The sequence below is a fragment of the Protomyctophum bolini genome (genome assembly GCF_963924005.1).
Source record: "Protomyctophum bolini genome assembly, chromosome: 10".
In the NCBI taxonomy this organism is placed as follows: Eukaryota; Metazoa; Chordata; class Actinopteri; order Myctophiformes; family Myctophidae; genus Protomyctophum; species Protomyctophum bolini.
In genome coordinates this window covers 8,666,258-8,677,548 of record NC_137871.1, presented here as the reverse complement: position 1 = coordinate 8,677,548, position 11,291 = coordinate 8,666,258, and the positions used below count along the sequence as shown (strand labels likewise).

At 42.8% G+C, this 11,291-nt stretch overlaps 1 protein-coding gene across 1 annotated transcript; it reads right to left on the bottom strand.

Moving 5' to 3' along the window:
• Positions 1-1,041: 1,041 nt before the first annotated feature.
• Positions 1,042-9,405, bottom strand: slc7a3b (solute carrier family 7 member 3b; the record flags this gene model as incomplete). Its single annotated transcript, XM_080773333.1, has 10 exons — positions 1,042-1,155; positions 1,496-1,662; positions 3,500-3,750; positions 4,225-4,327; positions 5,112-5,251; positions 5,606-5,828; positions 6,470-6,588; positions 7,590-7,761; positions 8,655-8,816; positions 9,033-9,405. 10 exons carry the CDS (start codon positions 9,403-9,405, stop codon positions 1,042-1,044), a joined length of 1,824 nt encoding a protein of 607 aa, XP_080629459.1.
• Between the last annotated feature and the right edge of the window lie 1,886 nt (positions 9,406-11,291).

The window sequence follows — 11,291 nt, the reverse complement described above, 5'->3', positions numbered from 1 at the left end:
ATGAAGATTGCCCGGTAGACAGAGAGCTTTGCCTTCTGGCTCAACTCTCTTTGTCACAACAGTGTGGTACAGCGACTGCAATACCACCCATGCCCCTCCGATTCTCCGGCTGATCTCCTTCTCCGTCCTCCCCTCACTCGTGAACAAGACCCCGAGATCAATCCACAGTATATACAATACAATGTATTATGGATCACAACATATTTAGGCTACACATTTTGGAACAAGACATGACCAAACACATTAAGAGTAGTCCTGAAAGCATAAGATTTGTGAATGAGCAGCTCTTTAGGTAGTCATCATCTCTTCTTTGGGGTCTCCAGTTGAAAGGGATGTGAGGTTATGTGACTGAGGGATGGACCCAGCTGTTCTGAAATGAATGGCACTGTTCCTGATTCCATAGCTGAAGTAGATAATAAAACCTTGCAGACACCAAGGAATTCAAGAATAAGAAGAGAAGAAAAATATAAATGTAAACACTTGTTAAACTGTCATTGATATATTGTAGATTAATATAGAAAAACACAAGATAACTTTATTCATAACCCTCAGGACTTTACTGCGTTATTGTGTATTTTTCTTTGTATTGATGGCACATCCTGCTCTACTCTACTCTCTACTACTTATTTTATTTTATTTTTTAAATTGGGGGAGCTGTTATGCCCTTATTGATAGGACAGTTGACCTATCAATATGGGAAATGGGGTCATCGGGATTGGGATTTAAACCCGCAACACACTTCCAGGCTAGCATTGCAGCCTAGCGTGCCCAGACCACCATGTCAGCGGCCCGGGCCATCCTTCTCTACTTCTGTTGCAGTCGTTTTTTTTCTCTCAATCTTATATAAATTCTTTCCCCCTTTTTAGGGGGGGGGGGTCATTATGACAATTCCCAGTTTTCCACCCTACACCTAACACTCCTAACGTTGGTCGGTGGCAAGGTGTAAACGAGTACATCTCCTCTCTCACTCCCTCTCTACCAACCTGTAGAAGTCATTAGTGACATTTTCAATCAAAAACTATATCTAATATCATTATCTTACTAACCTATCATCATCCATACAGCCAGGTGAATCCACGTGGTTCCACGGAGCTGCATCATGAGGCATATGTTAATGAAGATACTGACCAATGGCAGCACAGGGAGCATGGGTACCTGTAAATATATCCAAAGAGAATTTCACATTTAGAGAACTTTCAACCATTTCCAGAAACGCACAGTTCACGCGTCACGCATCAACATTCTAAAATGACTGACAGACTGGATTAACCAATCAGGACGAGACTGGTGCATCCTATTCACTAGTACTGCATGGGCATGGTGATGTTTTTGAAAAGTGGGCTGAGGGCACTGGAGCAGTCACAGAGAAGAGAATGGATATTTATTTTTAGGCATTTAATTCATTGTTAACGTCAGAGAAATAATGAAGAATCTAATAGTTGTAACACAATACAAATGGCATAGTGCAACATTAAGGAAGTAGAAGTAGTCCCACCTTAAATGTGAGCGTGTCTGTGCTCTGAGGCTGTCGCCATATGATGACTGTACACAGGAAGCACAGCAGGGTCAGAGTAGCACAGTTAACAACTACTGAAGTCTTTGCCAGGACCAGCTCATCCCAGTACTGGGTCAGAACCAGGCACAGCACAGTGACCACTCCCACTATACAGAGAGGGAGAACATGGATGGAGGGTCTTACAGTACAGTAATACAGGTTGAGCAATGAGTATATATCTCCCCATTCAGGAAAAACAATATCTGTCATTTGTTCCTTCCCTCAATACCATTACTTTCAGTTGCATTAGGATTATATCGCCAGCGAAAACAAACGTATTCCAGTTTACATTCTATTCTATAATTATTTAAATACCTTTTATCATCATCAAATATCCCACAATTATATTAGTGTATATTCCTCCATTATTTTGAAGTATTCTAGCATACAACTGTCTGTTTCTTTTATAGTATCAATGTATGTTCTGTGTCAATGGTTCTCAAATCAGGGTCCTGGGACCCCCAGGTATCAATGTGGGAGTTCCAGGGGGTCCCTGTTACAACTCAATGACTGATTATGAGGAACCAAATAACTCTGAAAGTGTAGCCTACACATACAACCAAATTAACCCTTCAGGTTAATTATTAGCCAACCAAACTAGAAATCCTTGTGTGGGGTCTCGAGAGCGACACCCCGCGATGGTAAGTGCGTTGCCAGGGCAACCAGACACGCTGTCAGACAGAAGAAGCCTCGGGCCGTTAGGAACGCCCTCGGCCGTGTGATAGGGAATATATACGTCCCGAATCTCCTCCTCCGCCAGCTGGAGCTGATGGATCGACCGCACCCAAATCAGCAAGCGGCCACACCCGTCATATAAAAAGGAAGACTCAGTCTACGTCTGACAGCGGCTGGTTCACACACACATGCTCACGGAGGCACGCACGGCACACCGTCGGGGGGTAAGACGACACACACACCTCCACCGAACACACATTCATGTGAATAGCTCTGCATGTCTTAACGGTCATTCTCCTCTCATCACAGGCTTTTAGGAACGGTCCAGGGAATGTCCGAGGGACAGAGACACTCGGACTGTATGAGTAAAATATAGAGACGGGAGTTCCAAGTCCGCATATCGCGCGGCGGGAGGGTGGCAGCCCCGCCACAGTGACAGCGACAAGGACACTACCCAAAATAAGGTCGGAAAGAAACCTATAATTCTTGAGTCTACTATTGAGGCCTGTCTAGCGAACAGGCGCTCATTATATACGCCAGGGTGGCAAAACGGCTAGTGCTCTCTTGGAGCTGGAACCCGCTAGGGGAGAAGACCCGCTACAGTTAAAGATAAAGACCGATGACGTCACGAAGCAAGGCAGCGCCGTCACCTCTTATCGTTATTAAAACCACAGCCCTCCAGTGAGGAGCGAGCTATCAGAGACTGTACAAACCTGAGTTGAAATCTAATCTTCTGTTCTCATCCTCTCCAGGCTGGCGACGACGCCTGTGAAACTTAAATTGTATGGAATATAATTTATGCTGAACCTACGTGGGGTTTCTCCTGCATGCATTCTGTATACTTTGCTGCTAAACAAATAAAGAGCCGTTTGAAACTGCTGCAATTCCCTGTTCCGCCTGCTCCTTGACCACTGAGACTCCACACTTGAAATAAAAAAATATCTATGTAATGTGACCCTTGAAATGTCTTAAAGGTATATTCAGTGATTTCACTTAATTCAAATATCACTTATTTTTTTGTTTTGTTGTGATAATCCTCTCTAGAGTGTGCTGACCATATAAGGAGTTCCTCCCTGTCCCCAGTTAACCCCTGGGGGTCAAAAAAACCTTAGGTTTCGTTTTTGGTTCTCTATCCTGATTGGATGAAAGCTTGGGTCCCAAGGCAAAAACGAAACCTAAGGTTTTTTGAGTTAAATCACTGAATATACCTTTAATCTACAGCATGTCATTACTCATACAATAGGGCATGTACACAATTGAGGAACTCACAGAAGACAGCAGTGGTGCTGAGGATGATTGTCTCCGAGTTGTTGGTAGGAACGTCACAGCTAGGTAGAAGCAAAAGTTTGGGCATAAATTCCTCTGCGCATTTGCCGTCATTTCGCCCACTAGGGCCCCCCTCCTTTTGGCTCTCATTATGACTACTAGCTTCCTGCTTGTCCTGGTTGTCAGAATGACCACTGAACACCTCCGTCGTCCTTGCTTTTGGTAGACAGTCATTCGGATGAGCCGGCTGATATCTACAGTAAGTGACACGTGCAAAGAAACACAGAATTTAAAAAAATGGTATAAGCAGAATATGGCACTATAAATAAATTCACACACACACACAATCAATCAATCAATCTATATATATATATATTATACAGTACATAATGATTTTTTCTTTATTCTATCTTATCTACTGTACAGTATATACTGTAGTATGTGTGGTATGGTATCAGTCAGTGTGTGTCTGCATATCTGTGAACAAAAACAGAACCGAACAGAATTTCTGGAAATATGGTACAGTAGGATTGATTTTACTTCTGAATTTTTACTTCGTCTGAATTGAAAGAAATGTGAGAATGTGAACTGATTTTGAAAACCCACTGGCCTGCCCTAAAAATAAACATGTTACAAATAGTGAAACAGAAATACTGCAGGGCACAATAATAACATTGATTGTTTATGATAGATCTTACATATTGCTCTGTTGTAAGCCATGGACTGACCTGAGGATAAGCACACAAACTGACACAAGTGTATAGGCCAGAAGTGTCCCTATTGACATCTGATCTACCAAGAAATCCAGATCAAACAGCAATGCCATTGGAGCTGCAGGAACATTGACATAAGTTATTGTTATTAAAGTTAATTTGATTAGCGTGGAATTCTGTTTCTGTTTGACATTTCAGCACAATCACAGATTGTCAACTGCTGTCAAGTCATGGAATCATCTCATGGAGTCATCTTGGCAGACACATCTCTCAACATTTAAGAGTAGGCTTAAAACCTTTGTTTTTGTTAATATAGATAGAGCTGGCTCAGACTTCTCTCCTCCTCTCCATCTCTAAACATCATGTCCAATCAATGAATGTTACTGACTTCTTCCTTAGAGTTTTTGTGCTTTCTCGTCTCAGAGGCTTCAATGGATCGTGATGGGGGGGTGGTGGGGCAATAATAACTATTCGCGCCTGGTTGATGATGACGTAATTAAGATAGGTCTCAGATTACATACAAGCATACATACGTTACCTGTTACCCAAACAATATTGAAACATATCTTAATTACGTCACCGTAACCCATAACCGTCAGCAGTACTTGCGCTACTTGTGTGCAACGCGCAAGTTGGCACTCGACAGAGTGCAGTTCTAGTTATTGTTATGGTTGCTGCTCTCTCAAACAAGGCAGATGGTTGCCTAACTAACTATAGCCAGGTTATGTTCAAGGTTTGTGCTAATAGGGAAGGCCCCAGTGCTTGCTCATGGGGGGATTGTTGGATCTCTGTAAACGAAAGAGTGTGGCTTTGACCTGCTCTTTGTGTAACGTGTCATCATGAGACGTTTGCTGTGATTTAGCGCCATACTGTAAAACTGACTTGACTTGACTATATCTCACCTGCCATAGCACCAGATACAACTGTGGCCCGCAGAGGGATCTTTGTTCTGTCATTTATCTGTGATAGGAAGCTGAAAATCAGACCATCCTCTGCCATGGCGTGGATCAACCGAGGCAAGGGGAACATGCTGCCAAGTAAACTACAGAAAGGCATCAAAGCAAGAGAGCGTGTCATTGTGAACGTTATTGTTGAGTTCCAGAGTGGAAAGGATAGGAATGGTACAGGGGACAATGGGAAAATGAAAAACAGCATAATAAATATCATCACATTTCCAGTGGATAATCTTAATCTGATAAAAAACATATATTCGTAAAAAAATTCTGTACGGTATATAGGCGCACACACACACACACACACACACACACACACACACACACGGAGTGGTGCGTCTGACAATGCTCTGTGAGGTCTGATTGGACAGTGAGGCATTCAGGAGCTCAACTATTTAGACCTGTATAAGGTGTGTTCACCCACTACATTCGAGCCCTCATACCTGGTGGAAAGTGCACAGAGAGAACCCAGCGTCACAACATGGCGGCCATAACCCCAACCAACAAATTGGAAGGCTTCAGGCAGCGGGGTCTCTGCGTTCAGCAGGAAGTAGGGCATCATCACCGTCAGTGCCGTCGAGACTCCAAAGTAGGCGACAAAACAGCAGAGCAGAGAGACTACTATACTGACTGGAATGGACTGCATGGGGTTCACTGCCTCCTCACCTATGTGAATACAATACACCCACAATTGGATTTGCAAAAAATATAATAGAGGGGTGGGCATTGTCTAAAATACTCTTAAGCTCTGTAAATGTCTTCGTACCACAAATAGTAAAAAAAAAAGTTTGTAGATCTAATACAAACAACATTTTTTTAATAAAAGCATGACAAATTCATGACAAGTTTGTAGATCTACTACAACCAACATATTTTTTTTATAAAAGCATGACAAATTCATGATAAATTCTGACTAATTTGCCCTGAATAGAAAGCCACAGTTAATGTAAGCCATTGAGATCTGAGGCTGAATTTACAAATGCACAAGACACTATAACTATAACTTTATAATAATGTACTGTTCAACTGAGCTTGTATGACCAGCACTTATGTTATAAATGTTATAAGTTGTCATACACGATTATAAACATTTATAATGAGTGTATAATGCATTATAAACACAATTAGAACGCATTATAGACCCGATCTTTAAGTAAAGTGTTACCAATGTTTATTATGGCCACATATCCAAACTTAAATATATTAACCAATACGTTAAAGTTAGCTATACAGTAAATGTTCCCAATAAACAACATAAAAAAACAATATAAATATAACATAAAGATATATATGAATCCTGCACAGGCCTGTAGCTGCAATGCAGTCGAAGCCCACAAAAGCGTAGAAACATGTTGCTGCTCCTGAAAGTATTCCTCTGATTCCAAACGGAGCAAACCCTCCAAAGCCAAACCTTCTCTTGATGAGCCTGGACACATGTGGAGTATGATACAAATGAAATAAATATGGTATAAACGTTAGAGAACACAGTGGAGCAGCTCAGACACATGTTTTGCTGAGGCACTGGCAGTACTCCCTCCTTCCCTCCCATATGGACTGTCCTCCATTGCAGAACTATACATTAACACACAAACATACTGTACATGAACCGATAGAACAGTTCTCTCTGTGAAGATAAATGGAGGTGCTCATTACATACACGAAGGCAATTCAAATTACTTCACATAAGGCATAAAAAGTCATTAAAAGGAAAAAAAATAGGCATTTAAAAGCATAATCTAGTAAATAAATTAAGAAAAAAAACAAACAAACACGTAAGATAGGCATAAAAACTGAACATTAAGGTCAGGGTGTCATTACGGTTTGCCTTTTTCACACGCTATGAGATTCTTGTATTGTGCAACCGTGTTTTATACTCAGATAACACGTGGGACTTTAACTCATGCACAAAAAGGGACTCTAACCCACACATAAATCAATCTATGCTGCTGTCCTGAGACTCCCAACTGATTTACAAACCTCTGTCGCTCAGTATACAGGTACTAAGTAACCAGTCATGCTAAATCATGTTCTTATGTTGGGTGTCCTTTCTGCCTAACGGCCAAGCTACACCAGGCAATTTTGCGCGCGTGTGTATGCGCGCGTACGTACAGTGCTTTTGGATAGGACCAATATATGTCAATGATACCAGCTACACCAGACGCACGGATACCGTGGGCCATCCTACGCGTGCTCTAAAAATAGGATCGGTTCAAAAAAAGTTACGTGCGTATGCCCCCATGCGCGCGTATCTGTATATCCTCCCGGAAGGTCCCGCACAAATCTGCCGCGCACCACAGATCTGGTGTAGCCGGGGGTATTTCGCACGCATACGGTACTCTGTGTGTGCACACATGCCCGGTGTAGCTTGGCCGTAAAACTCTGCGCTGTCCTGAATTGTGTTGTGCATTTGTGGAACTGGTGACTCACTCTGGGTCTGTGATGTTGGTGGTGTTGATGAATTGGTCAACATTGAGGCTCCAGTTTGCCCAGTCACTCTTCACCATGCCGGAGACGAAGATGAAACCCAACACGGACACGTTGGTCACGGTAAAGATCTTACCCACCAACACCGACTCGCTCACGCCAACGGACAGCAGGGCTGTGTGTGTTAAAAGTTATATAGACTGACAGACACACAGAATAAGTCATTCAGACACTTCACCAGAACCCATGCCCAAATAACTGGAATAAAGCTAGCGGAGTAATGATGACAATGTTGATTCTTCTATCTGTCCATCCAACACTTTGGTCCCAAACATGATAGGACTGGTTGAATTGCCATGGGATCTGCTGTGAACCCCACTGATGTTTTGGTTACCACATGGCCTTTCCTCTAGCACCACTGTTACGCCAATTTACACTTTTTTAATTTTTGTCTCCCAAAAAGGTATGGGCCATCATAGACTCAAGAAGGAAGGACATGGTTTCTCTATTGTCCGTCTTGGCGTCTTCTGCACCACAGTTGATGTGTACTATCTCCTTCTGTGTGCATTGGTGTCTAAAGCCCAAACGACACCCAAACTCATTGAGTTGCATTGGTGTGGTTTACCTTAAAAAACGTTTTGGCCCTTTGGTGTGGTTTGGGCTATAGGATGATAATATGGGCCAGTCAGTTCAAACCCCTTTAGTTAGGGGTTTGAACTATACCGGTATATTTCTAGATTGGGTTAGAACATTCTAAATGTGATATTTTCCTGTTAAACTTGAAATAATAGCCGGCAGAGACTCTTATATGGTGACTGCAAGATTGGGGAAGTAAGGGGTAGTTAGCAAGAGACTGTTAGCAAGAGCTTGTCACTCTAATAAAATGTCTGACACTCAGTCATGCGTTTGGTCAGTTGAACTAATTCTGGTTGGAGTAAAGTCTAATTTATACTTTGTTGAGTGACAAAGCATACATTTACAGTAGGAGCAACATGGCGTCTAGGACCAGGCTAGTGGAGCCTTCATGTTTTGAACATAATACCAAGATCAGTAGTATCTCAATCTCACCTGTGAGAAGGACAACCAGAAGAACAGCAAATAGGTCGGGGTATTCAGACAGCATATTCCCAGGGACTTTGAAGGACACAGAGCTTTTGATGAACTGTGATATTGCCTGCCCAACCAGGTTATCAAATGTCAAACTCCAGGCTCGAGCAACGCTGGCTGTGGCTGTGAGGTTAGTGACAGAAGAAAGGAGGGAATTAGATGGTGAGAGGCAGGAGGGATACTGGAGCTCTCTGTCTCTCCCCATGCATCACTTTTCTGTTAGAGAAGGTCTAGCAATTGACTGAAATAGACACGCTCATGGCTCCTAAGCTGTGGAATGATACCAGTATAACATCTAAGTCACAACATCCAAAGCTAACAAATTATATTTTGTCTCACCGATTATATAAGACAAGATGAGATTCCAGCCAGTGATGAAAGCCCATATCTCTCCTACAGTGGTGTAGCAGTACACATAGGCTGTCCCTGCCTTAGCAACTCTGGCTCCAAACTCAGCATAGCACAGGCCGGCCAAGATGGAAGAGACTGCAGCAATGAGGAAGCACAGCACAATGGCAGGTCCAGCTTTCTCCCTGGCCACCTCTCCAGACAGCACATAGACCCCAGCTCCTAAGGTGGAACCCACCCCCAGGAAAACAAGGTCCAGTGTGGTCAGGCACCTGGCGAACTGGGTCAGCGACGCCTGGTTCTGCTCTATCGGAAGCCGCCGGAACATCCTTTTACGCAAGGAAGCCAGCCTCCACTCTGCCATGACTGGGCTGATTTAGACCAGAAGGAGAATCCAGTACGAATGGTATGTTCTGGGTTAGAAGGATTACATCACAGGGAGAGGAGAGATTACACAATAAGAATCAATACACACAAGGTATTGAATGTTGAGATTTTGAGAGACATATTCAGCCGTCAGACTATTGGCAAAGAAAAGGTTATTCATTTGACACTCTGGTGCATGAGTCTGGTGCATGAGTTATACTTAGTTGCGAACTTGCGAACCAGTGTCTCGCATTGAAAATAGCAGATCTTCAAGCTCACATCATACTGCGGCAAGTTGTGAACTTGTAGATCTGTGTAGATCTTCTATTTTTGGTACAAGATCCCATGCGCAATTTAGCATAAACCAGGCTGATTTACACTGATCTTAATGATAGCCAGCACACCAAAGGTGGCATTGGCTCAGAATGTAGAGAGCCTGATGACAGCTTGTACCGACCAGCCAGAAAGCCAGCAGTGGTAAAGTGCCTGTTGGTTCTAATCCACTGTGGTGCATCTGGCTTTGTAGAGCGTCTATACACAAACTGCATGTACTCCTGTGGGGTGGGGTGTCAGCAGGCAGTTTTGGGGCGGGAGGAGTAGAAAGATGCCTCTTCACTGGCAGGTGAAGAGACAGTCGGTTGGGTATAACAGCAGTGATAGCACACACACACACACACACACAGAATTCTAATTTGTGTGGGGAGGAATAAAGACATAAAGACTAAATAAAGGGGTAAATAAAAAGAAAGAATGCCAGACAGTGGAATAATGTTTCACACACTAATGCCGTTTCGTTTACTGCCGACAGTCTTTATTCAAAATCAGGTTTTCCTGGAGAATTTGTGCACATTTTTCCACACACACACACGACTAAATTATTTATAATTTAAAATTTAAATTAATAAGTTACCCATATCAACCAGTGACACCGTCATGCGACAGCAGCCTATAAACGGATCTTAAGTGGGGCTGTGTGATGTGTGGTAAAGTTTAATTACACTGTTCTCTTTATTACAGTGCGTGATTCATCTCATCAGCCACATGGAGGCTAAATCATATAGCCTACATAAGCCCCATAAAATGAAATGTGACTCAAATCATTGACACTTAACTCACTCGGTGCATCTAGTACCTGGTGGAATGAATGTCAACGAAGAAACAACCTTTGCCGAGGAAGAGGGTGAGCTCAATTTTGAGGCTTTGTAATGGAGTAGTGGTGTCTCCATGGTTACCTCACATCAGCATCTGAAATGCTGTCATTTGATGTACATTCTCTATTCATCACGTTCCTGGCACCAAGGGCCAGGATGATTATGGACTGCCTGCCCTGGGCTACAGCAGACCCAAAGACCATCTTATTCCTATCAAACTTGTAATTCTGTAAAAACAGTGTCATGTATGAATGAATAGTATTAATGGATAAATTAGTTTCAGCCATTTATTCACTTAACATAAAATATAAATGCAGTAGGCTACCCTAAAGCCCAAACCACACCAAAGGCTCGGGTTGGGACAACAGATTTTAAGGTAAACCACACCAATGCAACTCATTGGTTTACCCTAATATCCCAACCCGACCCTTTGGTGTGGTTTGGGCTTTCAACTGTCATTTGTTCCGTTGCATTTCCATCTATACAAGGATTGAATTGAGGGGCGCTCTTATCAGCATACATCACATTCCATGCTCAGCCAATCAAATCATTTCTGTGGTACACACACACACACAGCTGAACATAGGAGGGGCTAGCGCCCCTCAAAAATGATAATGTTTACACTCACACACACACACACACACAACTGAAAATTAGAATGCAGTTCACTAGCATAATGGCTGATTTAGTGTGTGTGTATGTGTATGAGCCAGGTCATAACAATGTGTGTGTG